The 24723-nt window shown below is 41.2% G+C and overlaps 2 protein-coding genes across 6 annotated transcripts in view; one reads left to right on the forward strand and one right to left on the reverse strand.

The window, feature by feature from the left end:
- KCTD20 (potassium channel tetramerization domain containing 20) overlaps positions 1-5485 on the reverse strand; it is a 33613-nt gene extending 28128 nt beyond the window's left edge. For 2 of the 5 annotated variants that reach the window (XM_044776571.2, XM_044776569.2), the window contains exon 1: positions 5341-5485. The gene's annotated coding sequence lies outside the window, so the exon portion shown is untranslated. The remainder of the gene's footprint in view (positions 1-5340) is intronic. The other 3 variants (XM_044776567.2, XM_070514999.1, XM_044776568.2) reach the window with 3 other exon arrangements.
- Positions 1-24723, forward strand: part of STK38 (serine/threonine kinase 38) — a 112036-nt gene that overhangs the window by 68023 nt on the left and 19290 nt on the right. Inside the window, exon 10 of the mRNA XM_070514998.1 lies at positions 17594-17774. Coding sequence (XP_070371099.1) covers positions 17594-17774 — 181 coding nt within the window. The remainder of the gene's footprint in view (positions 1-17593; positions 17775-24723) is intronic.

The raw sequence follows: 24723 nt of genomic DNA on the forward strand, positions 1-24723 counted from the left end.
CATACACACAGAACCTAATGCACAATTAAAACTGTTCCATAAAGAAAACTCCAGGACCAAATGGCTTTACTAGCAAATTCTTCCACACCTTTAAGGAAGAAATTACATCAATATTATACAAACTCTTCCAGAGAGTACAAAAAGAGGGAACATTTCCCAATCCATTTTCAGAGGCCAGCATAACACTGACCCAAAACTGACGAGGACATTACCAAAAAGGATTATAGCCCACTTTCTCTCATGAACATCAGCACAAAAATCCTAGACAAATTATTAAAAAATCAAATCCAGATAGATAAAAAAGGATAACACATTAATAATACATTATAACAAAGGTTAGGTTTACATTCAAAAATATATTTCGCCACATTAAAAGACTAGAAAGAAATATGTTTTAGGGGCCAGCCCCGTGGCCCAGTGGTTAAGTTCACTCACTCCGCTTTGGTGGCCCAGGGTTTCGCTGGTTTGGATCCTGGGCACAGACATGGCACGGCTCATCAAGCCATGCTGAGGCGGCGTCCCACATGCCACAGCTAGAAAGACCCACAACTAAAAATATACAACTACGTACCAGGGGGCTTTGGGGAGAAAAAGGAAAAATAAAATCTTTAAAAAAAAAAAATACGTTTTAGAATACTAACTAAAACAGCATGAAACAGTACTGATATACTAGGTTTAAGATAGGCAGGATGAAACAATAAATACATTCATAGAAAAAAGACTGAAAATGTTAATAGTTATTCTTCTTTAATTATATGTGATTTTATACCAAAGTCTCTAAAATGAATGTGTTATACTTTTAAAAAGGAAAATGTATCTCTAAAAACAGGGAATTCCTCAAGAAAATGTGGAATTTGTTTTTAAAAAAGCTTAGAACAGTTTAAGAGAAAATTTTAAAAGTTTAAAAAGAAAATGATATATTCCTACATAAGAGATTGTGACATTTTCCCATCTGGATTAAAGAAGAAACATGCTTACCAGTCGAATTAGGGATTTAAATTAAATACATGAAACAGTTTCTCAAGCAGATTTTTCAATGGGATGACAGGATAACCTCGATGGCTTTAAGCCCAATGCACGACAACGCACGCACAGGCCTGCCTCTCAGGGTGCTCACCAGCAAGCATGGAAGGTGGGCAGGCACAGGGCAAAGGATGCTCTGAGCCCCAGGGCACAGGGCACTCAACAATAAGGGCAATGGAGCATTCAGATTACCTGGCATACAATTCCCTAAACAGACTGTTATGAGCTAAACTGTGTTCCCCTCAAAACTCTTAAATTAAGTCCTAACCCTAAATCCTCAGAATGTGACTGTTTGGAAATAGGGACTTTAAAGAGGTAATTAAGGTTAAATGAAGTCATTAGGGTGGGCCCTAACCCAAAAGGGCTGGTGTCCTTTTAGGAAGAGAAGATGAGGGCACAGGCACAGAGGGAAGACAATGTGAAGATGCAGGGAGGAGTAGGCAGCCATCTCCCAGCCAAGGAGAGAGGCCTCAGAAGACACCAACCCTGCCGAGACCTTGATCTCAGCCTCCAGAACTGTGGAAAAATCAATCTCTGTTGTTTAAGCCACACAGTCTGTGGTACTTTGTAATGGCAGCCCTAGCAAACTAATCCACGGATACAACTGCGAAAATTAAATTTCACCCTCTCCCACCGAAAGGAGAGATTTAGGACAAACACACGGAAGGGGTCTTACATGGTTTTATGGACAGACTGCGATCTTATAGAGGTATAAATCTCTAGCTGTTTTATTCTAAGGAAGCTGAACTTTCAATAGTCTTCAACAGTAATTTATTGTCTTTCCTCTATAATTTTACTAACAGTATATTACATTTGTATAGCATACGCAATTCAAATTTCACTCATTTGTTACTTCATCTGATCTTTACAACGTTCTCTACGAAACAAACAGGATTATAGTAAGAGAAAGAACTAAAACCAAAACCTTTGGCCCGGGTTACCGATCTTTCCACTAAACCCCAGTGCTTTCCAAAGTTTTAGTAAGGCTCCCCCTGTTTTAGTAAGAGCAGAGATAAAGTTTACTTTATGCTTATCATAAAGACTTAATATTTCAACAGTGGAAAGGACAATCTGAATCTAAAGAAAACAGTGTCTTGAAATAAATGAAATTATAATATTTTAAAAAACAATTAACAGCCAGCATTTCCTGAGAATTTACAAAGTGTCAGGCACAGTTCTAAGCACTGTACATTAATTAACCCAATCCTAATAACACTCCGAGGTAGGTCCTATTACGGTCTCCATTTCAGAGACAGAGAAACTGATGAGTACCTTATCAGCGCTCATAAATGAAGGAGCTAGGGTTTGAACCCAGGAAAGACCGTCTCCAAAGCTGGCATTCTTAACCCTACCCAACGAAGCACAATGAGGGCACTTATCGAATAGGAATCTTAATGGCTCTGCAGTTAGGGGATTTAAGCTTGAACAGTGGCTCCTGACACTTACTAGGTGAGTGACTTTGGGCAAGCTTAAGCTCTTCATGTTAGATTCTTCAGCTTTAAAATGGAGATAATCAAATGGGACAAGGGATGTAAAAGCCTTTAGTAGTGTCTGATACATAATAATGTCTAGTGCTCATTAAGCCCTTATTATTTCTAGTTCTACTTTAATGAATATACAAGAACAATCCAAGAATGTCTAATTTGGGGATTCTAGGCAAAAATATCGAAAGATTCTCTTCTTTCATCCATCCTTTCCCTCCTATTTCAGAAATGCATATACTATTCCATTAATCTCATTTCCCATAAGAATGTAAGACATATGTTGAATCAGATTAGTGGTTAGATCAGTCTTATATTCTGTCTCCCACAGAGATACCTAACAACTTAGGTAACGACAACAATACACTTATGTGACAATGTCAAAAGATTCTGGACATTGCTCAAACATGTAACATTTAATAAGAATTCACCAATGTACTTAATCTTTACTGAATCTTTTTTTTTTTAAATATTGAGTCTATAACATCTCTTGGGATCACAAGATAACTATCTGTTTGCTCCTATTTGTCCTTTGACTACTTATTTCAGGCGTTGGAGTTCTTACTGTACTATTCCCACTCTTCATGATTTATATGCCTAAGTCACATTCTCCTTCAATCTCCATGTTTCCAGATAATACTGCTTTTGTAGTTATGTGGAAGTCTCTCCATTTTCTTCCTCTACTTATAACAATTTCTCTGGACCTTTCCCATTTTTGAAGCATTTCTGAGATGATTTAGTGAGAAGAACACTGGGCTAAAAGCCAGGAGTCCTCACTGTGCCATCTCATCTCTCAGATTCTTTATCTGAAAGATGAGAGGACTGCACTAGATACATTTATAATAGGTTCCCTTATATCTCTAAGCCTCATACTTCCATGACTATGGGTCTTCAACTAGAAATCACTCAATATTCCAACAAATTCCCTAAACTTGTTACTCCAGTTAGCTAAGGAGGGGCAGGCACATTCAGATTCCAGGGCAGAGGAAGACACAATAATCAGGAAGCCCAGGGCAATAGAAGGAAAGATATGTTTTGTAAACCAATAGAAAAAGATCGATTAATAAGAGAAATCAGACACCAAAAAGATACCAAAGATAGAAAAAAAGGCAGAAACACATAGCCTAACTCTAACCTCATCCCTACACATCTATTTGAAGAGGAGCTAAGAAATAGATATTTTGGCAGCAGAGGTTATCCAGCCCTCATTTCTGCCTCAAGGGAGCAATGCACCTCTGTGCCATCTTTGCAATGTTGTTGCTAAAAAGGCCTACTACACTGCTTTGCACAGAACAGGCATCCTTGCACAGAATAGTATTCCATGACTGAATTAATGTTCAGTTGAACACCATACCAGGAAATCTGAGAGCCCAAGGCCACGGGAATTGCATGGCAGTGACGGCCCTGCTTCTAAAGGGAAGGAGACTCCATTAGATGGGAGGGGAAGATCTGGCCTAATGGTGTTGCTCAAGCTCTGACGGCACTGCAAGCAGCCCCCAGAAGGAAAGAGGACAGATTAATAGGCACGGGCTGTCTCAAAACCACCAAGCCAATATCAGAGTACTTCTGAGAGTCATTTCCTACTCTGCTGTCAGAGTCCAAGAAAGCACTATCTTATCTGAAGTTTCCTTCCGGAAAGTCAGAGCTTCTTGGCTTATGACTGGTTAGGGGGCAGGGGAGAGTAAATCGACTAAAGGAATAAGGGAGCTGGGCTGTTCTAGAAATTCTCAGGCCAGCCCTATGGTGGTGTTTCTCAAATTGTGGTCTCTGGATCACCAATAACAGACCAAGGGAGGGGGGTGCATGCTAAAAATGCAGACTCAGGGACCCATCACAAATTTCTGGAATCGAATTTCTGGGAGTGGTACTGGGTTTCTTAAGGAGCAAATTTCTGTTTAAGAACTACTGCCCCAGAATTTTTTGGCGGGGAGGGGAGCCGAGGAGGAGTTGAGGGTCCTTCGACTCGGGATTCATTACATTCCACTGATATTACTGCAACACTTTGTTTTAGGGCCCGTGAGAAGAAACACACACCTCAATTTCTCAGGTCACAGCCGCAGCGATAGTTTAACAGCGCAGCGAGGCACGATTACCGGGCCTGGAGAAGGTGTTTTCCTAAACGGGTCAAACACCGCCTCCCCCCACTGCCTTGTTTATCCTGTTAGTTTGACACTAGTTTATGGCTTAAAAATAAATCGGTCCAACCCAGGAATTTGCAGAAAGAGTCACAAACTCCAAAACAGAAGAGCTTTTTCGATAGTGCGGAACGAGGCTTGTAAAGCTGAAGACACTGTCTGCTATAAAAAGTAAGGTTTTATTTAACAGAAAATTACGGGTTACGGCTCTCCCCAGCGCCACGGATGAAAGCTAGTCATCTGGGGGTGGCAGAGAAGGCAGACTCTGAAGCAGGGCGACAAGAGCAGCAAAATCCACTCTGCCCCAGACAATTTGGGGAGAAGTCCGACCAACGACATAATTTTTCATGAATTCAGTGAACTGCCAGACAAAAACGCGCCTGCAAATGTTTTTCTCAAGAAACACTCCAGGGTCCTCGTCCTTTCTCTTCCGGCGGGATAAAAACACCCAAGGCCCGCAGGAAACCGTCCCCGCGCCCGCTCACGACTGCCACAGGAGGCGACCCCCTGCCCGCTCGTCCCCTGCACCCCCCGCGCGAAGGCGGCCGCCGGCGCCCCTCTGCCCACACCGTCCCCGCCGCGGCCTTTCCCCCGGGGCCGGCCCCCGACGCACACACACACACACACACACACACAGGCAGACTCCGGGCCGCGCCCACCGCCGGTCTCGCCGCCCGCCCTCGCCCCGAGCCGCCACTCACCTGCCGCTCCCCGCCGCTCGGGCCCGAACCCGCCCGGGAGGCGCGCACTCGGCGCCGCGAGCAGCCGCCGCGGGGACCGGCCTTGCCGCAGCGGCGCTCCCCGCCCCACCCCCACCCGCCGGCGCGGCCACGCGGCTGAGTCACCCAGCGCTTCACGTTAAGAGTCCCTCGGCGCGGGGCACGCCGGGAAGGCCGGGCTCCTGGCCCGCCGCCCGGGGCCTCGGCGCGCTGGTGGGCGTGCCCTCTCCTTCCCGACACGCCCCGCCCGTCCGGAGCAGGACGCTCTCGCGCCTGCGCAGCCAGGGCAGCTCCGGTTTCTGAGCTGCGGGTACCCTCTCTGAATTATTAAAGGGAGAAAGCGGAAAAGTTAGTGGTTATCTGAATTGTACACTACGCTCGCGCAGCCCCAGGACTGCTAATGCTTATAGGAAATTGTGGAGCTCGGAGCTCTGCAAACATTTTGGTAAGGAGGTGGTAGGAATGATGGGGTTCATTAAACACGTTTTGCCTGGAAGCCCCTATCCTAGATAACCATTCTGACCAAAAAAAGAGGAAAAAAACACATTTTTCTCAAACCTTGAGTTTAATGAAACTACGTGCTATAGCTAACAAAGTTGAACTACAAAACTTTAAGTTAACTGGAAGCAAGTTATTGGAAAACTGGTTGTGTTACGACTGCCGTATAAGGTGACCTCCCTGCCTGGTTATCACTCAAAAAACTATCTGTGGTCCATGTCCTATAAAACGAATGCTGGAAAAGAGAAGGAAAGAAAGAGCGTCAGTCCTTACCCTCATGACTTCTAGTGGATTTTGTACTTTTAAGAAGTTATTATACTAATTAAATAAAAAGTTATACTGATAATGCAAACTAGTCTATTTAAAAATTGTTGAGAACCAAATGTGATCATAACGTGATTTCTTAAATTCTGAGTCAACTTCTTTTTCATTACAAAAGAGTCTACAAACTAATTTGGGGCTAAGGATTAGGAGTAGAAATGGAAGAAATGTGAGAAAATAGTTTGACTCTTGTTCCAATAGGTTGCAAATGGTTAGTGGATATTTGTATAGCAAAACTGTGTTATCAGGCTCAACAACCTTAATTTTAAAAACTGAACCTATAAATGTTTTCATTCTAATTTGATTTTAGAGGCCTAGAGGGTCATCCGCCACTTCTGCTTTTCCCTTCACCTACAGTGATTGTAAATCATCCAGTAGGGTGTTTGAATCAGGACGGGCTGGGTTATGACGCTGCAGCTGCAGGGCAGCTCGCCTCCACGCGGTGACTCAGCTTCCCAGCTGCTTCCATGCCCGGACCCCACACGAGGCTCCACAGCAGGGATGGCAGAAGAGCTAGACTGAGGAATCCCGAGAGGGCTTCCCTCTGCCTCCTCCTGAAGTGGACCTTTCACTTCTGCTGACATTTCACTGGCCTGAACTAGCCAGTGGCCCAACCCAACTGACTCTATGAAGGCTGGGAGGTATAACTTCCCATGTGCCCAGGAAAAAGGGACATGAAAAGGTTTGCTAAACACAACGTTGTCTCTGCCACAGTGTTCAACGGTAAAAATGAATATAAACCAATTTGAACGAGTGTTAAAGGATCCAAACTTTACTACCAATGTAATGTGGAGGATTGTTCAAACTAATGCCTTTATTTCCATTTCTGTAAAGTACGATGTTTTGCCCTTTGAGTAATTAAAAAAAAAAAGAAAACAAAACAATGTTCCTGCAAGACAATTCTTGCAACAAATTCTTCCTTTCTGAAAAGGTTTCTCTCTGCTGATTTGTAAGGTACAAAAATCTGGCCCAAAGATTGGAGAATCAGGCTAACTACCTAGTCTTTAATAGTTCAGATTAAATGGTTCTGTTTTCGTCTATAATTTCATATAATGAATAGCATATCAGACCTGGTACTTTTTTGGGGTAGACATCAAGGAGACGCAGAATGACAAATGCATCTTCACAGAAAGCACGAGTGTATGCTGATTTTTATCATTTGATTTTTAGTTGAGTGCATCTCCAAAACCTCAGTCTCTGGGATGTATTTATATCTGAAGCTAAAACCCTTCTTAATGTCAAATTGGCAGACCTGCAATTTTGAGTTGTCATAATGCCAATTTAAAAGGCAATACAGTTCATCTGATTTATGGTGTTATTTGAGTCTCCTTAAATGTAACATCTGTTACCAGTAAATATTACAAAGCGCTTTTCCCAATATTTTACATCAATTAAACTTCTCAACAACTCTGGGAGACAGATTTTATTACTCAGATTTACAAATGAGGAAAACAAGACGTAAACAGGTAAAGCATCTAAGGTCATTAGGGGCTGAGAACCCCAGATCATCTGACCCCAAAGTTCTTGCTCAGCATCCTCTGAGCATATGGCAGTCCTCCCTGACTGCTTCCGATTAATGCCTTCATTCCGATTAATAACAAACAATTTAAGGTTGCCTCTCTCTTAGAATAAAGATGTTTTTAAAGTAATAGCTATTATTAATTATTATATAAGAAACTAATTATCTTTTCTACGTACTACATCATATTTGGTAAATATAAAAACAAATCAAAACTTCCAAGATTTTTTAACTCTTTCTCGAAGTAATGACATTGCAAATTTTTTTTTAAGGAAGATTAGCCCTGAGCTAACATCTGCGGCCAATCCTCCTTTTTTTGCTGAGGAAGACTTTGGTCCTGTGCTAACATCCATGCCCATGTTCCTCTACTTTATACGTGGGACACCTACCACAGCATGGCCTGCCAAGCAGTGCCATGTCCGCACCCTGGATCCGAACTGGCGACCCCCGGGCTGCTGAAGTGGAACGTGTGAATTTAACCACTGCGCCACTGGGCCGGCCTGAAAAATTTTTTTAACTAAAAGCTTTAGGTTGTATGATCTCTAGATCACTGCAGACATATCAAATGAGACATATTGAAAGAATAAGCAGGGGCTGGCCTGGTGGCATAGTGGTTAAGTTTGTGTGCTCTGCTTCGGCAGCCAGGGCTTGCCAGTTTGGATCCTGAGTGTGGACCTACATACCGCTCATCAAGCCATGTTGTGGCGGTGTCCCACATGTAAGATAGAGGAAGATGGGCACAGATGTTAGCTCAGCGACAATCTTCCTCAAGCAAAAAGAGGAAGACTGGCAACAGATGTTAGCTCAGGGCCAATCTCCCTCACCAAAAAAAAAAAAAAAAAGAGAATAATTACTTTCATTTGGAAGTCCAAAATTGTGATCAAATATAGTTGTAAATAATTATTTAATTTCCTACTTTCTAGAGTGAGGGCTGGAACCCTGAATGCTGACCCAAAATAGATTCATAAATTCTTTTTACTTTACTTTCATCAGTTCACCTTTGCTAACAAGCTCTTTGTGAAAGTCGCAAAGGCTTATGACCAGCAGGAAACAAAGACTGGACTTTGAATACATAATGAACTAGAGCATCAAGAATTTTAAGTTTCTAATGGATGGAATTTCCTATTAAATGTTTATTAATATACATCTGCTTTACATACAACATTTATTGGGAACGTCTCATCTGCAAATTCAACAAACACGCAGCCATGGTCCAAAGGCATAGGACCTCAAGAGAACTATGTAGATGATGATTGCAGGATCTCTCCTCTAAGGGAACTTTAAAAAGTTAAGCTTGGGGGCCAGCCCTGTGGCTGAGTGGTTAAGTTCACGTGCTCTGCTTTGGGGGCCCGGGGTTACACTGGTTCGGATCCTGGGCGTGGACCTAGTACCACTCATCAGGCCATGCTGAGGCAGCATCCCACACAGCACAACCAGAAGGACCTACAACTAGAATATACAACTATGTACTGGGGGGCTTTGGAGAGAAGAAGAAGGAAAAGTTACGCTTGGTTATTTGGGTAACAAATGGGAGATCAAAGAAAGTGAATCTACATGAAAGTATTCCACTGTTAAGTAAAAAACAAATGACAAAATATCCCAATTTTGCAACCCCCTGTGAATAGATACAGGCACTATGTATCAACAGCTCCTAAGATCATAAAGAGAGAGAGAACTAGACATTATGTGCCTCCTAAGAGAAGACCACACCACCACCTAAAATGCTGCTAAAGGGATCCAACCGAAGTCTGATCTAGACTCAGGATCCAGCTGCCCAGTGTAGGAAATACAGGGCAAACAGGAGCCTGCTGAACTGCACCATGATCATGCAATCTGCAAAGACCTGCCTTTGGGAGACTTTACAGGTCGAAAGTCCTCTGTTCTTTGAGAGATAAGTTGTAAAGTTAAAAAAGAAAAAACTTAAAAGATATATCGAATTAAAAAAAAAATAAGTGTGTTGGGGCCGGCCCGGTGGCATAGTGGTTAAGTTTGTGCACTCTGCTTTGGCAACCTGGGGTTCGCCAGTTTGGATCCTGAGCACAGACCTAGCACCACTGGTCAAGCCGTGCCGAGGCGATGTCGCACATAAGAAGAAGTAGAAGGACAAACAACTAGGGTATTGAACTATGTACTGGGGCTTTGGGGAGGAAAAAAAAAAGGAAGATGTGCAACAGATGTTAGCTCAAGGGCAATCTTCTTCACCCCCCCAAAAAAATTCGAGTAATAAAAAAAGTGTATGTGTGTGGGAGGGAGACTATACTGCCTAGGGGTGAACATTTGGGTGGTAAAACCATTAAAGAAAAAAGGAGGTGAGGGGCCGGCCCCATGGCTGAGTGGTTGAGTTCGTGTGCTCCGGTTTCACCGGTTTGGATCCTGGGCATGGACATGGCACCACTCATCAAGCCATGCTGAGGCGGTGTCCCATATGCCACAACTAGAAGGACCCACAACTAAAAATATACATCTATGTACCGAGGGGCTTTGGGGAGAAAAAGGAAAAATAAAACCTTTAAAAAAAAGAAAAAAGAAACAAGGAGGTGAAAGAGATTTCTAGAAAAGTCAGAATAATGGTTACTTATTAGGTGGGAGTGGGGGTGGGGAAATGGGTGTGATCCAGAGGGACACATGGAAGGTGCTTCTAAGGGTGGGCATCGAAGGTCTGTTTCTTGACCTGGTGGTGGTTATGAGGGTGTTTGCCTTAGAATAATTCGTTAAGGCAAACATTTCCTTTGTGTTGTCTTCTGTTTCTGTTTTATGTCATGATAAAAAAATTTTAAAATAAAAAGTTTGGAAGGAGAGGCCAGTCGTACCCAAGAACAGAATATATTTTCTCCACACTGAGCTGTTTGCAAATGTATCCATTTGGGTTCCTGGGACAATTAAGGTTAAATTACTTTTAAAAGAAAAATAAATGCTTAAAAGAAAAACCACCCTGAAATCCTTTGAAAGATATTCCACATTGCAATACAATTTTAGAATTTTATTTCGATATTCTCTTTTTTTAGAACGTGATGGACAAGTAGGTAGTAGAGTGGATTTTGAGCGTTAGAGAAAAGATAAAACAGAATGATGAAAGATGAGGAGGCTAGAACAATTTCTTGAAGCTTAATGGTCAAATTCCAATAATGGCCAGAAAAGCTATCTGTAAACATTTCCCATGGGGCTGGCCCATTGGCGTAGTGATTAAGTTTGCATGCTCCACTTCGGTGGCCCAGGGTTCACCAGTTTGGATGCCTGGCACAGACCTACACACCACTCATCAAGCCGTGCTGTGACAGCATCCCACATACAAAATAGAGGAAGATTGGCACAGATGTTAGCTCAGGGACAATCTTCCTTACCAAAAACAAACAAACAAACAAACAAAACCCAACATTTCCCACTGGGATTTTGATGAGGGCATGAGCTCCCTCCATTTCCCACCCACATGCCAGATCAATTCATCTCAGAACTGTAGGACTTTTTAAAAGTACATAGAATGCTCAGCTTGAGATTCAAGAATCAGAGAAACCTCTTTAAAGAGAAGTCCCGTGGGGGGTCAGCATGGGTGAGCCAGAAAATGCAGAAGTGTGTTACCTCGGGCTTTGGCAGAGGCTGGGTGCAAACTGATATTATGTTTATCTCTCATTACTCCTGTGACTCCTGTTTACAAACAGCCTCTGACCTCCCAATTCCATGTCCCAGCTCTGAAGCTCACACTGCCTGTTTGTGAACACCCAAGCCTCATTGTGAACCCAAGACTGAGAATGCTGCGAAGATTTATTTTTTAACTTTATATGAGTTTAAAATAAACTGCATCTGAAAAAGAAAACAAATAAATAAGCCCCAAAATATACATTCTTCAAACTAGGATTTGAACCAATGAACTTTAGGCTTACAAAATAGTCTCCAGTCACCCCCTGAGCCACCACAGAAGAAAGCATGAGGTTCCTTTACCTTGCTCACATCACACCTCCTCTCTCTCTCTCTCTCTCTTTTTTTTTTTTTTGGTGAAGAAGATTGTCCCTGAGCTAACATCTGTGCCAATCTTCCTCTATTTTGTATGTGGGATGCCATGACAGCATGACTTGATGAGTGGTGTGTAGGTCCATGCCTGGAATCCAAACCTGTGAACCCCGGGCCACCAAAGCAGAGTGTGTGAATTTTACCACTATGCCACCAGGCCAGCCTCCACTCCTCTTTCCCCCAACTTTCAATAACTGAAAAAAGGCAAAATCTTTTTACCAAAGCATGTGTCCTGGCCCCTTACCTCCACTTTCTGAGAAACTTTATAATGAAAAACATCCAGATAAACAATAAGATAAACAATGGGAACTAGGCAAATTCCGCAAGCCTTCTGCTTGTTAACCAGAAGCCCAAACAGTGTTCTCCTTGCTTATTTGGACTTGTGACACCTACTTGGAAATGTCAGTGTCGTGAACATACAAAGTACGTCAAAAAGGAAGTGTAAGAGCTTGAAGTGATGTCAGATTCAGAAAGCAGTATGATGTGGTGAAAAAACATTGGAAAAAGAGGCAGATGACCTCCGTCTGAGGCCATCCCACCACTTACTGACCCAGCAAGTCATGCATAAGCTTCGGTTTCCTAATCTGTAAGATGATAACTGAACTGCCTTTTACCATGAAGTTGTTAGGAGGAAGAAAACATAATCAAAATATATGATAAAGTTTTATTTTTTTAAAGATTTTATTTTTCCTTTTTCTCCCCACAGCCCCCCAGTACATAGCTGTGTATTTTTAGTTGTGGGTCCTTCTAGTTGTGGCATGTAGGACGCCGCCTCAGCATGGCTTGATGAGTGGTGCCATGTCCGCGCCCAGGAACCAAACCAGCGAAACCCTGGGCCACCAAAGCGGAGCTCGCCAACTTAACCACTCGGCCACAGGGTGGGCCTCTGCAAAAGTATTTTATAACCTCAAAACACTAGAGAAATTTAAGGTAGCATTAGGATTAATGTTATACATACACTCCATCCAAACTGGTATTATCTTTGAAAGGAACACCCAAAGACTCTCTTGTGGGATAAAATTGCCCTCCTTAATGTCAACCGTAAACTGTATATCAAAATATACTGGTTTCCTTAACATTTATTATGCAATTTTAATGAAAATAAAAACATGTTACAGTGACAAAATATTTTCAATATTTTCTCCTTTTATCCACAATCATTGATAACAATGGAGTTACTATTTTGAAGAGAATTTAATATCTTTTCTTTTTTTTTCCAAAGGTTGGCACCTGAGCTAACATCTGTTTCCAATCTTTTTTTTTCTTCTTCTCCCCAAAGTCCCCCGCTATATAGTTGAATATCCTAGTTGTGGGTCCTTCTGGTTGTACTATTTGGGGCGCCCCTCAGCATGGCCTGATGAGTGATGACATGTCTGCGCCCAGGATCCCAACTGGCGAAACCCTGGGCTGCCCACGCAGAGCATGCTAACTTAACCACTCAGCCATGGGGCCGGTCCCCCTCTTTAGCTTCTTTTTTATCTCCCTATAATACTGATTTTTAAAACAGATCAGCTAGTTATCTTATAGAATGTTCTCATTACTTTTTCTGACTTGTAGCAATTTTCAGGGTCATTCTACTTTGGAGGATCTCTTTGTCTTTATCTTTCAATATATAATTTTTTACTCGATTTTAATTAGTTATAGTATTTGTAATTTCCAACTGTTCTTTTTGCTCTTAGATTGTTTCTTTTAGCATCCTGTTCTTGTTTCATGGATACAATATTTTTCTGATGATACTATAATTTCTTTGAAATATTTTTATGCTCTCTGCATTGTCTGTTTCCTGTGATTCCTTTTTTCCCCCTGATTCTTACATGTTGGAGATTTTTAATTTTTTCCTGTTGAAGGTTTTCCTCTGGTATCTGGTGATTTTTGTCTATTCATATTTTAAGAGTGAAGTTCTAAAAGCTGATTGGAGGCCCCGCGTGTATGTTTGAGTCTCGTCAATTGAAGGAATTCACTGTAGGCTTTTCCTATGGAGGCCCCCCAAATGTCAGTATTGGTGGCTCTTTTTTCTGGCATGCTTCATTTTTTCCTGAGAAGTCCTTTATTTTCTGCTAGAGAGTAGAACTTGGCTGTGAAGTTCTGTATCTGAGCAGAAGCCTGGGTGTCTCATTTTCAGTTTCAGACTTAATTCCTCTCTTTTCAGTAAGATGTCTCACTCCCACTCTGATCTGTACCTGGGGTCCCCACATCTACAATTTCTTTGGTTTACTTTCTCCAGAGGTGACATTTCTTGTTTGCTACAGAGGTAGAAGTAGTAAGCCTGATTATATGAGGTGGAGTGGGGACCTGAGGATCTGACCACACATTTAACAGATTTTCAAACAAATCTCGCTTTTCAGCACTACACTCCTTCCATCTCTACTCCTCTTCCTGCTTCCATTTCCTGAGTCTTCCCAGAGTTCCTCTGGGTGAGCGCGGTCTTGCATCTGCTTGGTTTCTCCTTCTCCAACTGCTTAGGCTTGACCTTCCTTGGGACTGCTAAGTCCTTTACCATTCTCCATCCATTTTCTATTTTCATGCATTGTGGTTTGGGGTGACCACCAGTTCAATAAGATGAAATTTGTGTTTGTGGGGTTTTTATTTCCTCCTTGTTATCTTTGAGAGAAGTGCTGCAGAAAAGATCTCAGCTATTTTGAATTGGAAAGCGTTCACTGTTTTTATATTTAGTTTTTCAAATGCCTTGAGTTCTTTACTGCCTTTGGGCTTTTGCATTTGGTGTTCCAGCCCTCTGAGACATTTTCTTTTCCCTCCCTCATCTTCCATCCTGGCCAATTCCAAGTCATCTTTTAGGTCCCAGCTTAAACATTATTCCTAGATGAGTCTTTCCTGACCACCCAGACTAGGTTAGGTCCACTCCCGATGAAATGTTCTCCTAACACCTGCCTTGACTCTAATTCAGTATGTACTGTCTGTCTTCCCCGCTAGCCTATCACCCTATGAGGGAAGAGACCATTTCTGTCCTGTTGACTGCTATATCCCCAGTGTCTAGCGCAATGTCTGCATTCTGTAAGGGACTAATACATATTTTTTAATGTTGATCAACATGTATTGCTCACTATAAAGATTTGTAGCTTAATTTACAGTTGCCACCACCAATAAGTAGTCATTTAGAGTTCAACAATCCTAGTTATTATGATTGTCTAGTTATTGTTATGGAAACGCTGTACTATAATATGGACTGTTGTCCATCTTCAAGTTTATTTTACAATGAACACTTTAAAAATTTTAATGTACCGACGATAATATAATATGCCCTCAGATCAATATAGTATATAAGTTTTCTATTCCTGCTGTTACAAATTATCACAGACTGAGTGGCCTAAAACAACATAAATTTATTATCATATAATTCTGGAGGTCAGAAGTCTAAAATGGGCTGGCAGGGCTGCATTCCTTCCCGAGGTTCTAGGAGAGAGTGAGTTTCCTTGCCTTTTTTAGCTTCCAAAGGCTGCCTGTATTCCTTGGCTCACAGACCCTTTCTCACATCACTCTGACCTCTGCTTCCATTGTCATACCTCCTTCTCTGACTGATTCTCCTGCCTCCCTCTTACGAGAACCCATATGATTAGGTTGGGCCCAGATAATCCACGATAATCTCCACTTCCCAACAGCCTTAATTTAACCACATCTACAAAGTCCACTTGCCACATAAGATAAAATATTCATGGGTTCTGGGGATCAGCATGTGGAGATCTTTGGGGGACCCTTATTCAGCCTACCATACATATACGGCAAAATGTGAACCCAAAGATGAATAAGCTGCTGCAAGAAATGATAAAAACTTCACGCATATCTATTTAAAATTTTATATCAGAACAACCTTCAAAGTAGATAAAATAACTTTAAGTGAAAAATATCATAAATATATATTGAAGTAATGAGACAAGACACCTAACATAAACCAATGATTATTAAATAGACAACATATATCAGCTCAATGGTTGCCTAGGCTTCCATGTGCAAGTCCATTATCATGCTTTTGTAAATCCTGGGATTTCTTGGTGTTTTCAGGTAGGCACACCATTTCCTAAAGGCAATTATCTAGTTATACAAACAACAAAGTGTTTTCCTTACATATAATTAAAAATAAACTTTAGATGAAAAATATAATTAGCATTGATTATTTTTCAATAAACACCTCTTAACATCCTGCAGAATTGTTTGGGAAAAATTTGTATTATAATAAAACCTTATTTGGAGAAAATCAAGTCCAACATTCTTGATCATTTAATTTAAAAGACCATGGTTAGATATTTTATCCTCAGTTATCCAGCAACGTCATGTGAATAACTGGTACAAAATGACAGTTTCACAGCGGGCTGATGGGTAAGGCCGTCAGCTGGCTTTTTCAGATAAGAACCTCATCCTAGAACTGCATCTTGACTCTCAAGTTTACCCGTTTAGTAATTTAATAATTTTATTCAGGGCTGATCTGGCTCTGATGCATTAGCTGGAGAGCATGTCTTTTTCCCAATGGAAAGTTTACCTGAAAAATCAAATTAGGGTCAGAAGGTTGCCTGATGAATATAGTTCAAACGTCAGGCTTCCCAAGGCACCAAAAATGTCCAGGCACTCACAACCCTTCATCCCATAGCTCCCTCTCCCCTAATCTGGCCCAAATGACAATAATCAAAATACTGAAGTAGCATTCTACACAGGAAAATGTGGTACATTTGAAAATGATGAGTCAGAATTCTACTTGATGATTTTCCCCCCTTGATTTATGTAGCTGAGATAGCTGCTTATTGCCTTTCTCTCAAAGTTATTTCTTTTCACTTCTGGCTTCTTCCTCTAAAGGTGCAATATAGCTTTATTGTATTTACTGTCCAGTACAGTAGCCACTAGCCACATGTAGCTACTGAGCACCCGAAATGTGGCTAGTCTGAATTGAGATGTATTGTAAGTATAAAATACATACCAGGTTTTGAAGACTTATATTAGTGAAGATGTAAAATATTTCATTAATTTTTTTTATATTGATTACTGTTGAAATGATAGCATTGGATTTATTTTGGGATATATTTGGTTAAATAAAATATATCATCAAAATTAACTTTACCTGTTTCTTTTTACTTTTTTTATGTAGCTGCTAGAAAAATTAACATTACATATGTGGTTCATATATTCTTATTGGATAGCACTGATCTAAGGCTCCTGAAGGCTTCCCCGTTTCCTTCTTTAGTCATTCTTTATGGTTTGACCTTCTTATCCATTCCTTCCCTTTCCAGTAACTGCTTAGATTTAGAAGGTACAAATAGAAAGTCAAACTCTGTGGCCAAGTCAAGAGAATTAAGTACACTGGTAGGCAATGAAAGTCTTCATTCAATTTTTCAACTTACTGCATTGGTGCAAAATATTATGAAAAAAGGGAAGGGACTGGAGAATAGCCTTAATTAGTCTCTGTAGAGGTGGACTGTGTGTTTGTCTATATGGAGGATCAAAGAGGATACAAGAATCATTCTGGGGAGGAAACACACACACACACAGAAGACAAAGAATGTATTCTAGTTCCAACCCTCCTCACTTCTCTAGATTTTTGATCTGTTTTTCTTTCGGCTACACTACAAATTACTCTCTTTTTTCTGTGTGTACTTATTTAGACCGTTCCCTTGAAGGAATGTGGCTATTGAAAAGGCAAAGAAAAACTGCTAGGAGATGAGGATGTGGGTGGTGCAGCAGATCTAAAGACCAAGCAACATAGAAAGATGTTTATCTAAGTTGCAAAAGACCTTAGAGATCACCCTGTTCCATCTTCCACCCAAATCCATAACCCTTTTATGGATGGAATAAAGGCTGCTTGTATTGTTAGAACATCGATATTCATCTAACATACCAAATATATACTGAGAATTGAGGAAAGTCCTCTGAAAATAAATTTTTCAACAGGGAAAAAACATGAAGAAGAAAAAACATGATGCCACTGTTTGTGAACCTGAAGAACTCCTGAATCCCTCTCCCAAAGTAACAAATTGTTGCAAATCACCGTGGGTGAAGTACAGTTTTCAGAAGGCATACATGACCCGACTTGTCAGCTCCCAGCAAGTTTCAGCCATGTCAAGGAACCCAGGTAAGATATTATTCGTATTAAACTAAGATAAATATTCTGCTTAGCATGTATTTTTTTTTGGTACTGAGGACATAAAATTGGGTATTAAATAGATTATTTAAACATTAACTGCAAGAAGATAGTGGTAAATCTATTCATCAAAGTTCTTAGGTGGTAAAATCTAAAACTGACTGCTTCTTGGTATTGAGTCTCTTAGTTTCTATTAATTCTGAATCACGGATGTGACAACAAATTAAGATGATCCCAAATCAACTAAAACAGATCAAATTTATCTTTTAATAAAAATTTGTCATTAAACTTGAGCTGACAATGTCTGCATGGTTAAGGTGGGGAAAACTCAGTTTCAGTTCCTTCTTGATTTTGCCAGTATAGAAAGAACATGAAGGAAAGATAAACTTGGAATTTTGTTTTGCAAAAATGTATGATTCCCAAACGTCCCAGAATGTTGTAAAGTTAAAGGTTTATGTTTTGAAAAGCATTAAAGAGTGATGGGATTAAATTTATGGGGTATTAGAGTTTCAGATTAAAAACATGCTAGAAACCTGAAAGTAACTATTAAAACTAATCTCAAACTATTCCCAATTTAAAAAGAATTACATGCCACTGATAAAGTGGAAATTTCAAGCATCCTGATCGTCTCTTGCCACCCTATCAAACGTGGTATCCATTTTCTAGAAAGAACTCAATTGACTAAAATTTTGAATTTTCATCTGTGCAAGTGTCAACAATTATTTCTCAAAGCCTGAGACTGTCACCTGTGAATACCCTCTAGAACATAGATTTTGTTTTTTAATTGAGATGTGATTCATACACCATAAAGTTCAACTATTTAAGGCACACAATCCAGTGGTTTTTAGTATATTCACAAAGTTGTGCAATTGTCACCAATCTTCTAGAACTTCTGTTTTATTGTAAACGTTTCCCAACATGTTTTCTCACTCACCGTACCACTTGACCCTCACACACTCCTCGTGAAGCTGATGGGGACCTTCTGAGGTACCCTGTGGGCGGTTGCCACATTTACCCAAAATGATTTCCTAATTTCAGTTTCACCTCAAAAGCAGAAGCAGGGTGAAGAATTAATAATGCTAGCACTTTTGATTATAAATTAGAGAGTAACAGCTAACAAGCTTATCTACGTTTGTTCTCATCCCCAGAACTCTCGTTTTACTATGTACGTCAAATCTTATTTGTGATTTTATTTTAGTCCGGGGGTCCACCAGGGTGCATTCAACGACTGCCAATTAGAAACAAGGACCCCCGCCCCCGCACTGGAGGTGGTAGCAGACACTAGCCTCCTTTCCCTCCCCACGCTTTTCCCGGCCCGGGAGGCAGCAGCGCGCTTCTCCCTTTGCATTTTATGAGGTCGCTGAAGAAACAGGGGAACGTGCAGACTGAGGGAGGCGGGGTGAGAGGGACGTGGAGCTACTACTGCAGCGTCGAGAACGCCCAAGGCGGGCTGATGGGAGGCGCACGCCGGGTCCTCGGGCACCGAGTCTCCGCGCCGCCAGCTCAGGTTACCGTCTGGAAGCGAGCCCGGCGCCCCATCCCGCCTCTGCCCGCGCGCGCGCCGTGCGCACTCCCCATTGGCCAGGGTTGTCCACGTGACCCCCACCGCCGGCCCCGCCCCGCGGAGCGCGCGCTTTTCGCGCCAGAGAGCTGGCCTGGGCGGCGCGGCGGTGGCGGGACATGCAGGGGCGCAGGGTCGGGTGCTCGGAGGCCCGCCCAAGCTCTCCCGCTGGGAACTCTAAAAAAACAGCCCTAGATACTGCCCAGACTACAACTCTTAGTGAGGAAGCTGGTTATGGAGAAGGTCCCGTTACTCGCTCCGTCGCTTTTGTCCCGGCCTGCCATACAGACTGAAAATGGAAATCACAAGCCAGATTGGCTGGAAAGTGACCCTCTGAGGCCGAATTTTATCTCTGTTACTTTGGGGAAACCTACACGTATGAACATAACTCTTCGGGAAAAAAACATAATTTTTGAATGGGGAACTTAAAGCCAGTTTTTCTTAGAAAAGTTGAGGGGGTGGATAGGAACTTGGGATGCCTAGACAACCATCCTGATACGTCATTTAAGAGAAATTAGAAATTCTTGGGAAAACGAAAATGAGTAAAAGCAACAAAAGGCCCTGCCCACGTCTAAAAATGTAATAATTATTAATAGGGAAGGGCAGAATTGAAAACGCATACGTGTATATCTGTGTGTTTAGGTAGTATGAATGGATTTATTAATTGTAGAAGTCGGTAGGGTCCAGTTATTCAGCTTCTTTCTCCCTTTGAGAATGCGTGGATGTTCGTTTTTGCCTCTTTTTATTTTCTTGCTTCTAAGGCTCAGCAGCTCTCCCCTTCCTCCTCTAGGTGGACACATTTTCTTTTTTTATTCATTCAAAAAAGTACTAGGGCCTACTGTATTCCAGGTACTGGGGTGACAATGGTGAACAAAAACAGTGACAGCCCCTTCCTGGAGTGTACAGTCTGGTAGAGGAGGCAGATGGAGGAAAATTACACACACCGATGTTAAACATAATGTGCTAAGTGCTGAGAAGAGGTTCAGATGCTAGAATGGGGCTCTGACCTAGCAGGGAGGTTGGAGAAGCCTTCCCTCCGGGTGTAACCCTGGGCTGAGACCTGAAGGGGTTAAGGGAGGTGGGAGTTTCAGGCAGAGGGAGCAGCTTGTGCAAGGGGAGCTGGTAGCCTGTCCCCTGCCTGTGACTACACATTTCACCCTTTTCCACTATACATGCATTAATATTGCCTCTTAGTTCTCAGAAGAGACTTTTTTCTTTCAATTCCAACTTTGGGAGTAACTCGTAGCCTGTAATTATTGTTGTAGACAATGTGTATCCAATAGATAAGTATACTAATATGCACATCTGATATGCATTATCGTCTCTGTTTTACATAATAAAAACATGCAATGATTATAACAAAATATAGAACATGATATATCTCCATAGAACTGAAAGTGCTATAGATATTCAAAATGGTGAGAGATCATATGATTTTGGAAGACAAAAAAGGCATCTTAGAGAAAGTAACTTTTAGGTGTACTTCAAAGGTAAGGTTTGGTCAAATGGAGTTATAGTTTAGTTAGAGCACAAGGTTCAAGAAGAAGAGTAAGGATGCTGGACAGATAAGTGGAGGTATATTCTAAAGGCCTTGAAAACCAGTCCAAAGAGTTTGTAGAAACTAAATAGAAATGTTTTATTTAAGTTTTGAGGACTTTTCTGAGATACTTTTTTCCCCTCCAATGTTTACTTTGGAAAATTTAAAATCTACAAAAAAGTTTCACAAATAAGTCTATGGTTACTCATATACCCTTTGAGTGGATTTACCTCTTTTTTGGGCCACATTTGGTTTATCTTTTTCTCTCTCTCTCTGTCTACACACACACACACACACACACACACTCACAAATGTGTGCACACATGTTTTTCTTTGCTAAACCATTTGAGATAAAGTTGCAAACGTACTAACTTCATCTCTAAATAATTCCACATATTGTCTCCTAAGAACAAAAGTATTTTTCTGCCTAACCACAGTATAATTATACTTCTGGGATACTTTTAAAATTAAATTTTGAATAACTATTCATGTGAATAAATAATAATAAATGAGTTACTAATTTAAATGGCTTGCAACAGTGCCTGACACATTTTTAGTGCTATATAAGTGTTTGCTTAAAAAAAATACATTTTCATGGTTGGACAACTAAAGAATATGAAAAGTCAGATAGTGAAAAGTCTCTCCTGCATTCTTGTCCTCCGTCAGCTGAGTTCCCACTCTCATCACTGCCTATCATAGGCAACCATTGCACTTAGATTCTTGGGTATCCTTCTAGAGGTTCTTTATGCAAATATGAACAGTGGTGAATATAGAGTTTTATACCCTCTCCCTTTTTACACAAAAGGTAGCATATTAAGCACACTCTTCTTCCTTGCTGCCTCACTTAACAATATTATTTGGAGATCTTTCTGCATTAATACTTAAAGAGCTTCCTCCTTCTTATTTACAATGGCGTATTTTTCCATTGTCTGGATACATCACGATTTATTTAAATAGTTTCCTGTTGATGTACATTTGGGTTGTTTCCACTCACTTAATGTTGAAACCAATGCTACAACAAATAACCTTGAACATTTGTGTGTTCAAAGGTTTTTGTAAAATATGATGAATAGATACATCCCCCGCCAGGGGTTGTACCAATTTACATTCCCACCAGCTGTGAGAGTATCTCCAGGCTTTTGAGAAGGTTCTATCAAGAGTTTAAAATATGTGAATTTGCGTTATTGTTGCTATTTTACAACGTTAAATGAAAGGAGAGCTGACTTCAAGACAAACTAAGAGGGAGAGTTTTCCTTAGATAAACTTGCAGAGTAGCCAACATTTTTCATCCAAACCTAACCTTCTTTTCTGTTCCATTCTCTCCACTCCATTAGGCAGCTACATCTTTATAATAATAATCAACAATATCTGTTAAGTGCCTTCTATGTGTTGGACACAGAGCTGGGTCTCAGAGATATGAAATAGATTCATGCCCTTCAGGGTTTCAGCATTTAGTTGGTCAGATATGCACAAACTATAAATAGTTATCATGTTGAGTTCCAGAACACAAAACATACCTCTTGCTTTTGGCACAGTCAGTCCTTTGTTGCACCCTGTCTCCAAGTCCTTCCTTCTCTGCCCCTTTGCCTACCCAGTTGAGCTCGTTGGCTTCCTTGTACCTCTTTCGTTTTTCCCAAGGTCCATTACTGAAACATCCAATTTGTATTCCATTTGTCTAATGCAGATACTAGATTTTGTATTTCCCAGGTGACATTTAGTTAATTATTTAAATTAATCATTGCAAATCATTATGCTTTTGATTGGCACAGGCAGGGCTGGCCCTAAACCCATTTGGAAGTAGGTGACATTCATTTGGAGGATCTCCCCACTCGGTTACCCTTTCTACACTTTGGGCACCTTCTCTTCTGGGTGAGCTCTCAGCCCTCACTGGTACCCTCACTTTTTCTCAGTTAATTGTCAAGTAATCCTTGCTAGGATGTCAACTAATTCTTAGGGTGTTATTTCAAAATGGCTTGAGGTGAGAATCTCATTAATGAGTGTATGTTTCAGGATACTCTTGAAAATAGCAATAGAAACTGAAATGACAGGCAGTACGGGTGCAATTTTGATTAAAGGGCCATGTAGTTCACCTACTATTTAAGTATTTAAACCACATGCTTAGGGGCTTACCTGGGCTGGGGTGAATTAATGCTCTGAGACCCTGGTGCTCCCTGCCCCCTTCCCCATCTTCTCCCTCCCACCCTTTACTCCGTTGTAGGATCCTGGAGCTCTGAGGACAGTTGCCCTCAGAACTCTCTACTTTCGAACCCAGCTGTGCGGCCCTGGCTCAGTGGCATCTGGCAGAAGGAGAGGGGGGCGCTGTGAAGTGGGGTGGGGACGCCGCAGTGCCCTCAGGCACTCTTCCCTTTATCTTCTCCCAGTCAGCTTGCAGCCTGGCTGCCCTTTGTGAAAGGTGGTTTCTTCCATCCCTATCACCCTACGTGGGCGATACACTTTCTACTCAGGCAGAAGTGGTTCCCCCAGCTGCCCAATGTATTTGAAAGTATGGATTCAGGTAATCATGCTCTGTTTTTGTTGCATTAAGTTTTCTTTTTATCCGAGTACTCATGTCCATGAAAACAAACCAACCAGTACTGGAGCTTTTATAGTGAGAAAGGGCCGGAAGCAGTGCCTGGCACATAGAAGGCCTTCTGCAAAACTTGTTGACTGAATGAATGAATGAAGGCAAAGTCAGTACCCAGCCTCTCCTTCTCATCTCTACTCCATCCCGCTGTCCCATTCCCAGAAGGGAAACTCTTTAGCGGCCTGTGTCTTCCAGTTTTCTAGATCAGTGATTCTCAACCTTGGCTGCGTGTAAGAATCCCATGGGGAGCTTTAAAATGTGTAGTTTTATTCACAGACCACCAAAAAAAATTTTTTTTAAGTTTCCAGGCTGATAGTCATGTGCAGCCAGAGTTGAGAACCACTATTCTAAATAATGTTTATTCCTCTCTCTCTTGATTTATCAAACTGATGTCATCTATTGAATCGTTGACATGACAGATGAGGTTTAGCTCAAACTATATCCTCTCTTTTCATGTTTGATAGTTAAATTATTGTTTTAATACTTCTATTTGTTGTCTTTGTAAACTTAAAAAATTTAAACTCATTTCTTATTTCATATATTTTCAGCAATATCACATGACTCCCCATTTTATAAGATAGAGATACTAACATCCCTGCCCTCTTCTTGCTCAGCCTTCCACGGGCTGATATTTGTCCCCTATACTTTTTTTTTTATATAGCCAGAGTTGTTAACATTTACATTCTGACCTCCAGCCACAACCAACTCTTCGGTGCTTCGTCCATCAGTTGATTCTAAAGTTAAAAACTAATAACCGCAGTTTACATTATTGTGTCTATGTGAAAAGTGTCTAACACCAAGTCCTGTGGTAGTAGCTAAGACATATAATATAGGGCTTATTGTGTACCAAGCACTTTATTAACATCGTTGTTTAATGTTCATAATAATCTTAAAGTCTCTTTTAACAAATGAGGAAACTGAGGCACAGAGGAGCTAAGTAAGTTGCCTGAGAATAAGAAATTAGAAAGTCACTGAGCCAAGACTCGAGCCTTCCCCTATGGGAGAATAGGATAAAATTTTCTTTAGATACAAGCTTAGGACCCTTGCCAGCTGGAAAGAGAATGCACAGCAAGGCCATCTGCATGTTTTTTCTTTCTCTTTTTTGGGGGGTGATGGTGGTCTTCAGCTCCTGTTGTACTCGCTTGATTTTCTTTTTTTCCATTTCTGTTAGTGACTAATTTTAGCCACTTGGGGATCCCCATCTCTCTCAGCAGATGGGTTATTCTTCTGCTTCATGTGCTAAATTGATGTCTCCAGA

This window comes from Equus asinus, chromosome 8 (assembly GCF_041296235.1).
Source record: "Equus asinus isolate D_3611 breed Donkey chromosome 8, EquAss-T2T_v2, whole genome shotgun sequence".
Classification (NCBI taxonomy): Eukaryota; Metazoa; Chordata; class Mammalia; order Perissodactyla; family Equidae; genus Equus; species Equus asinus.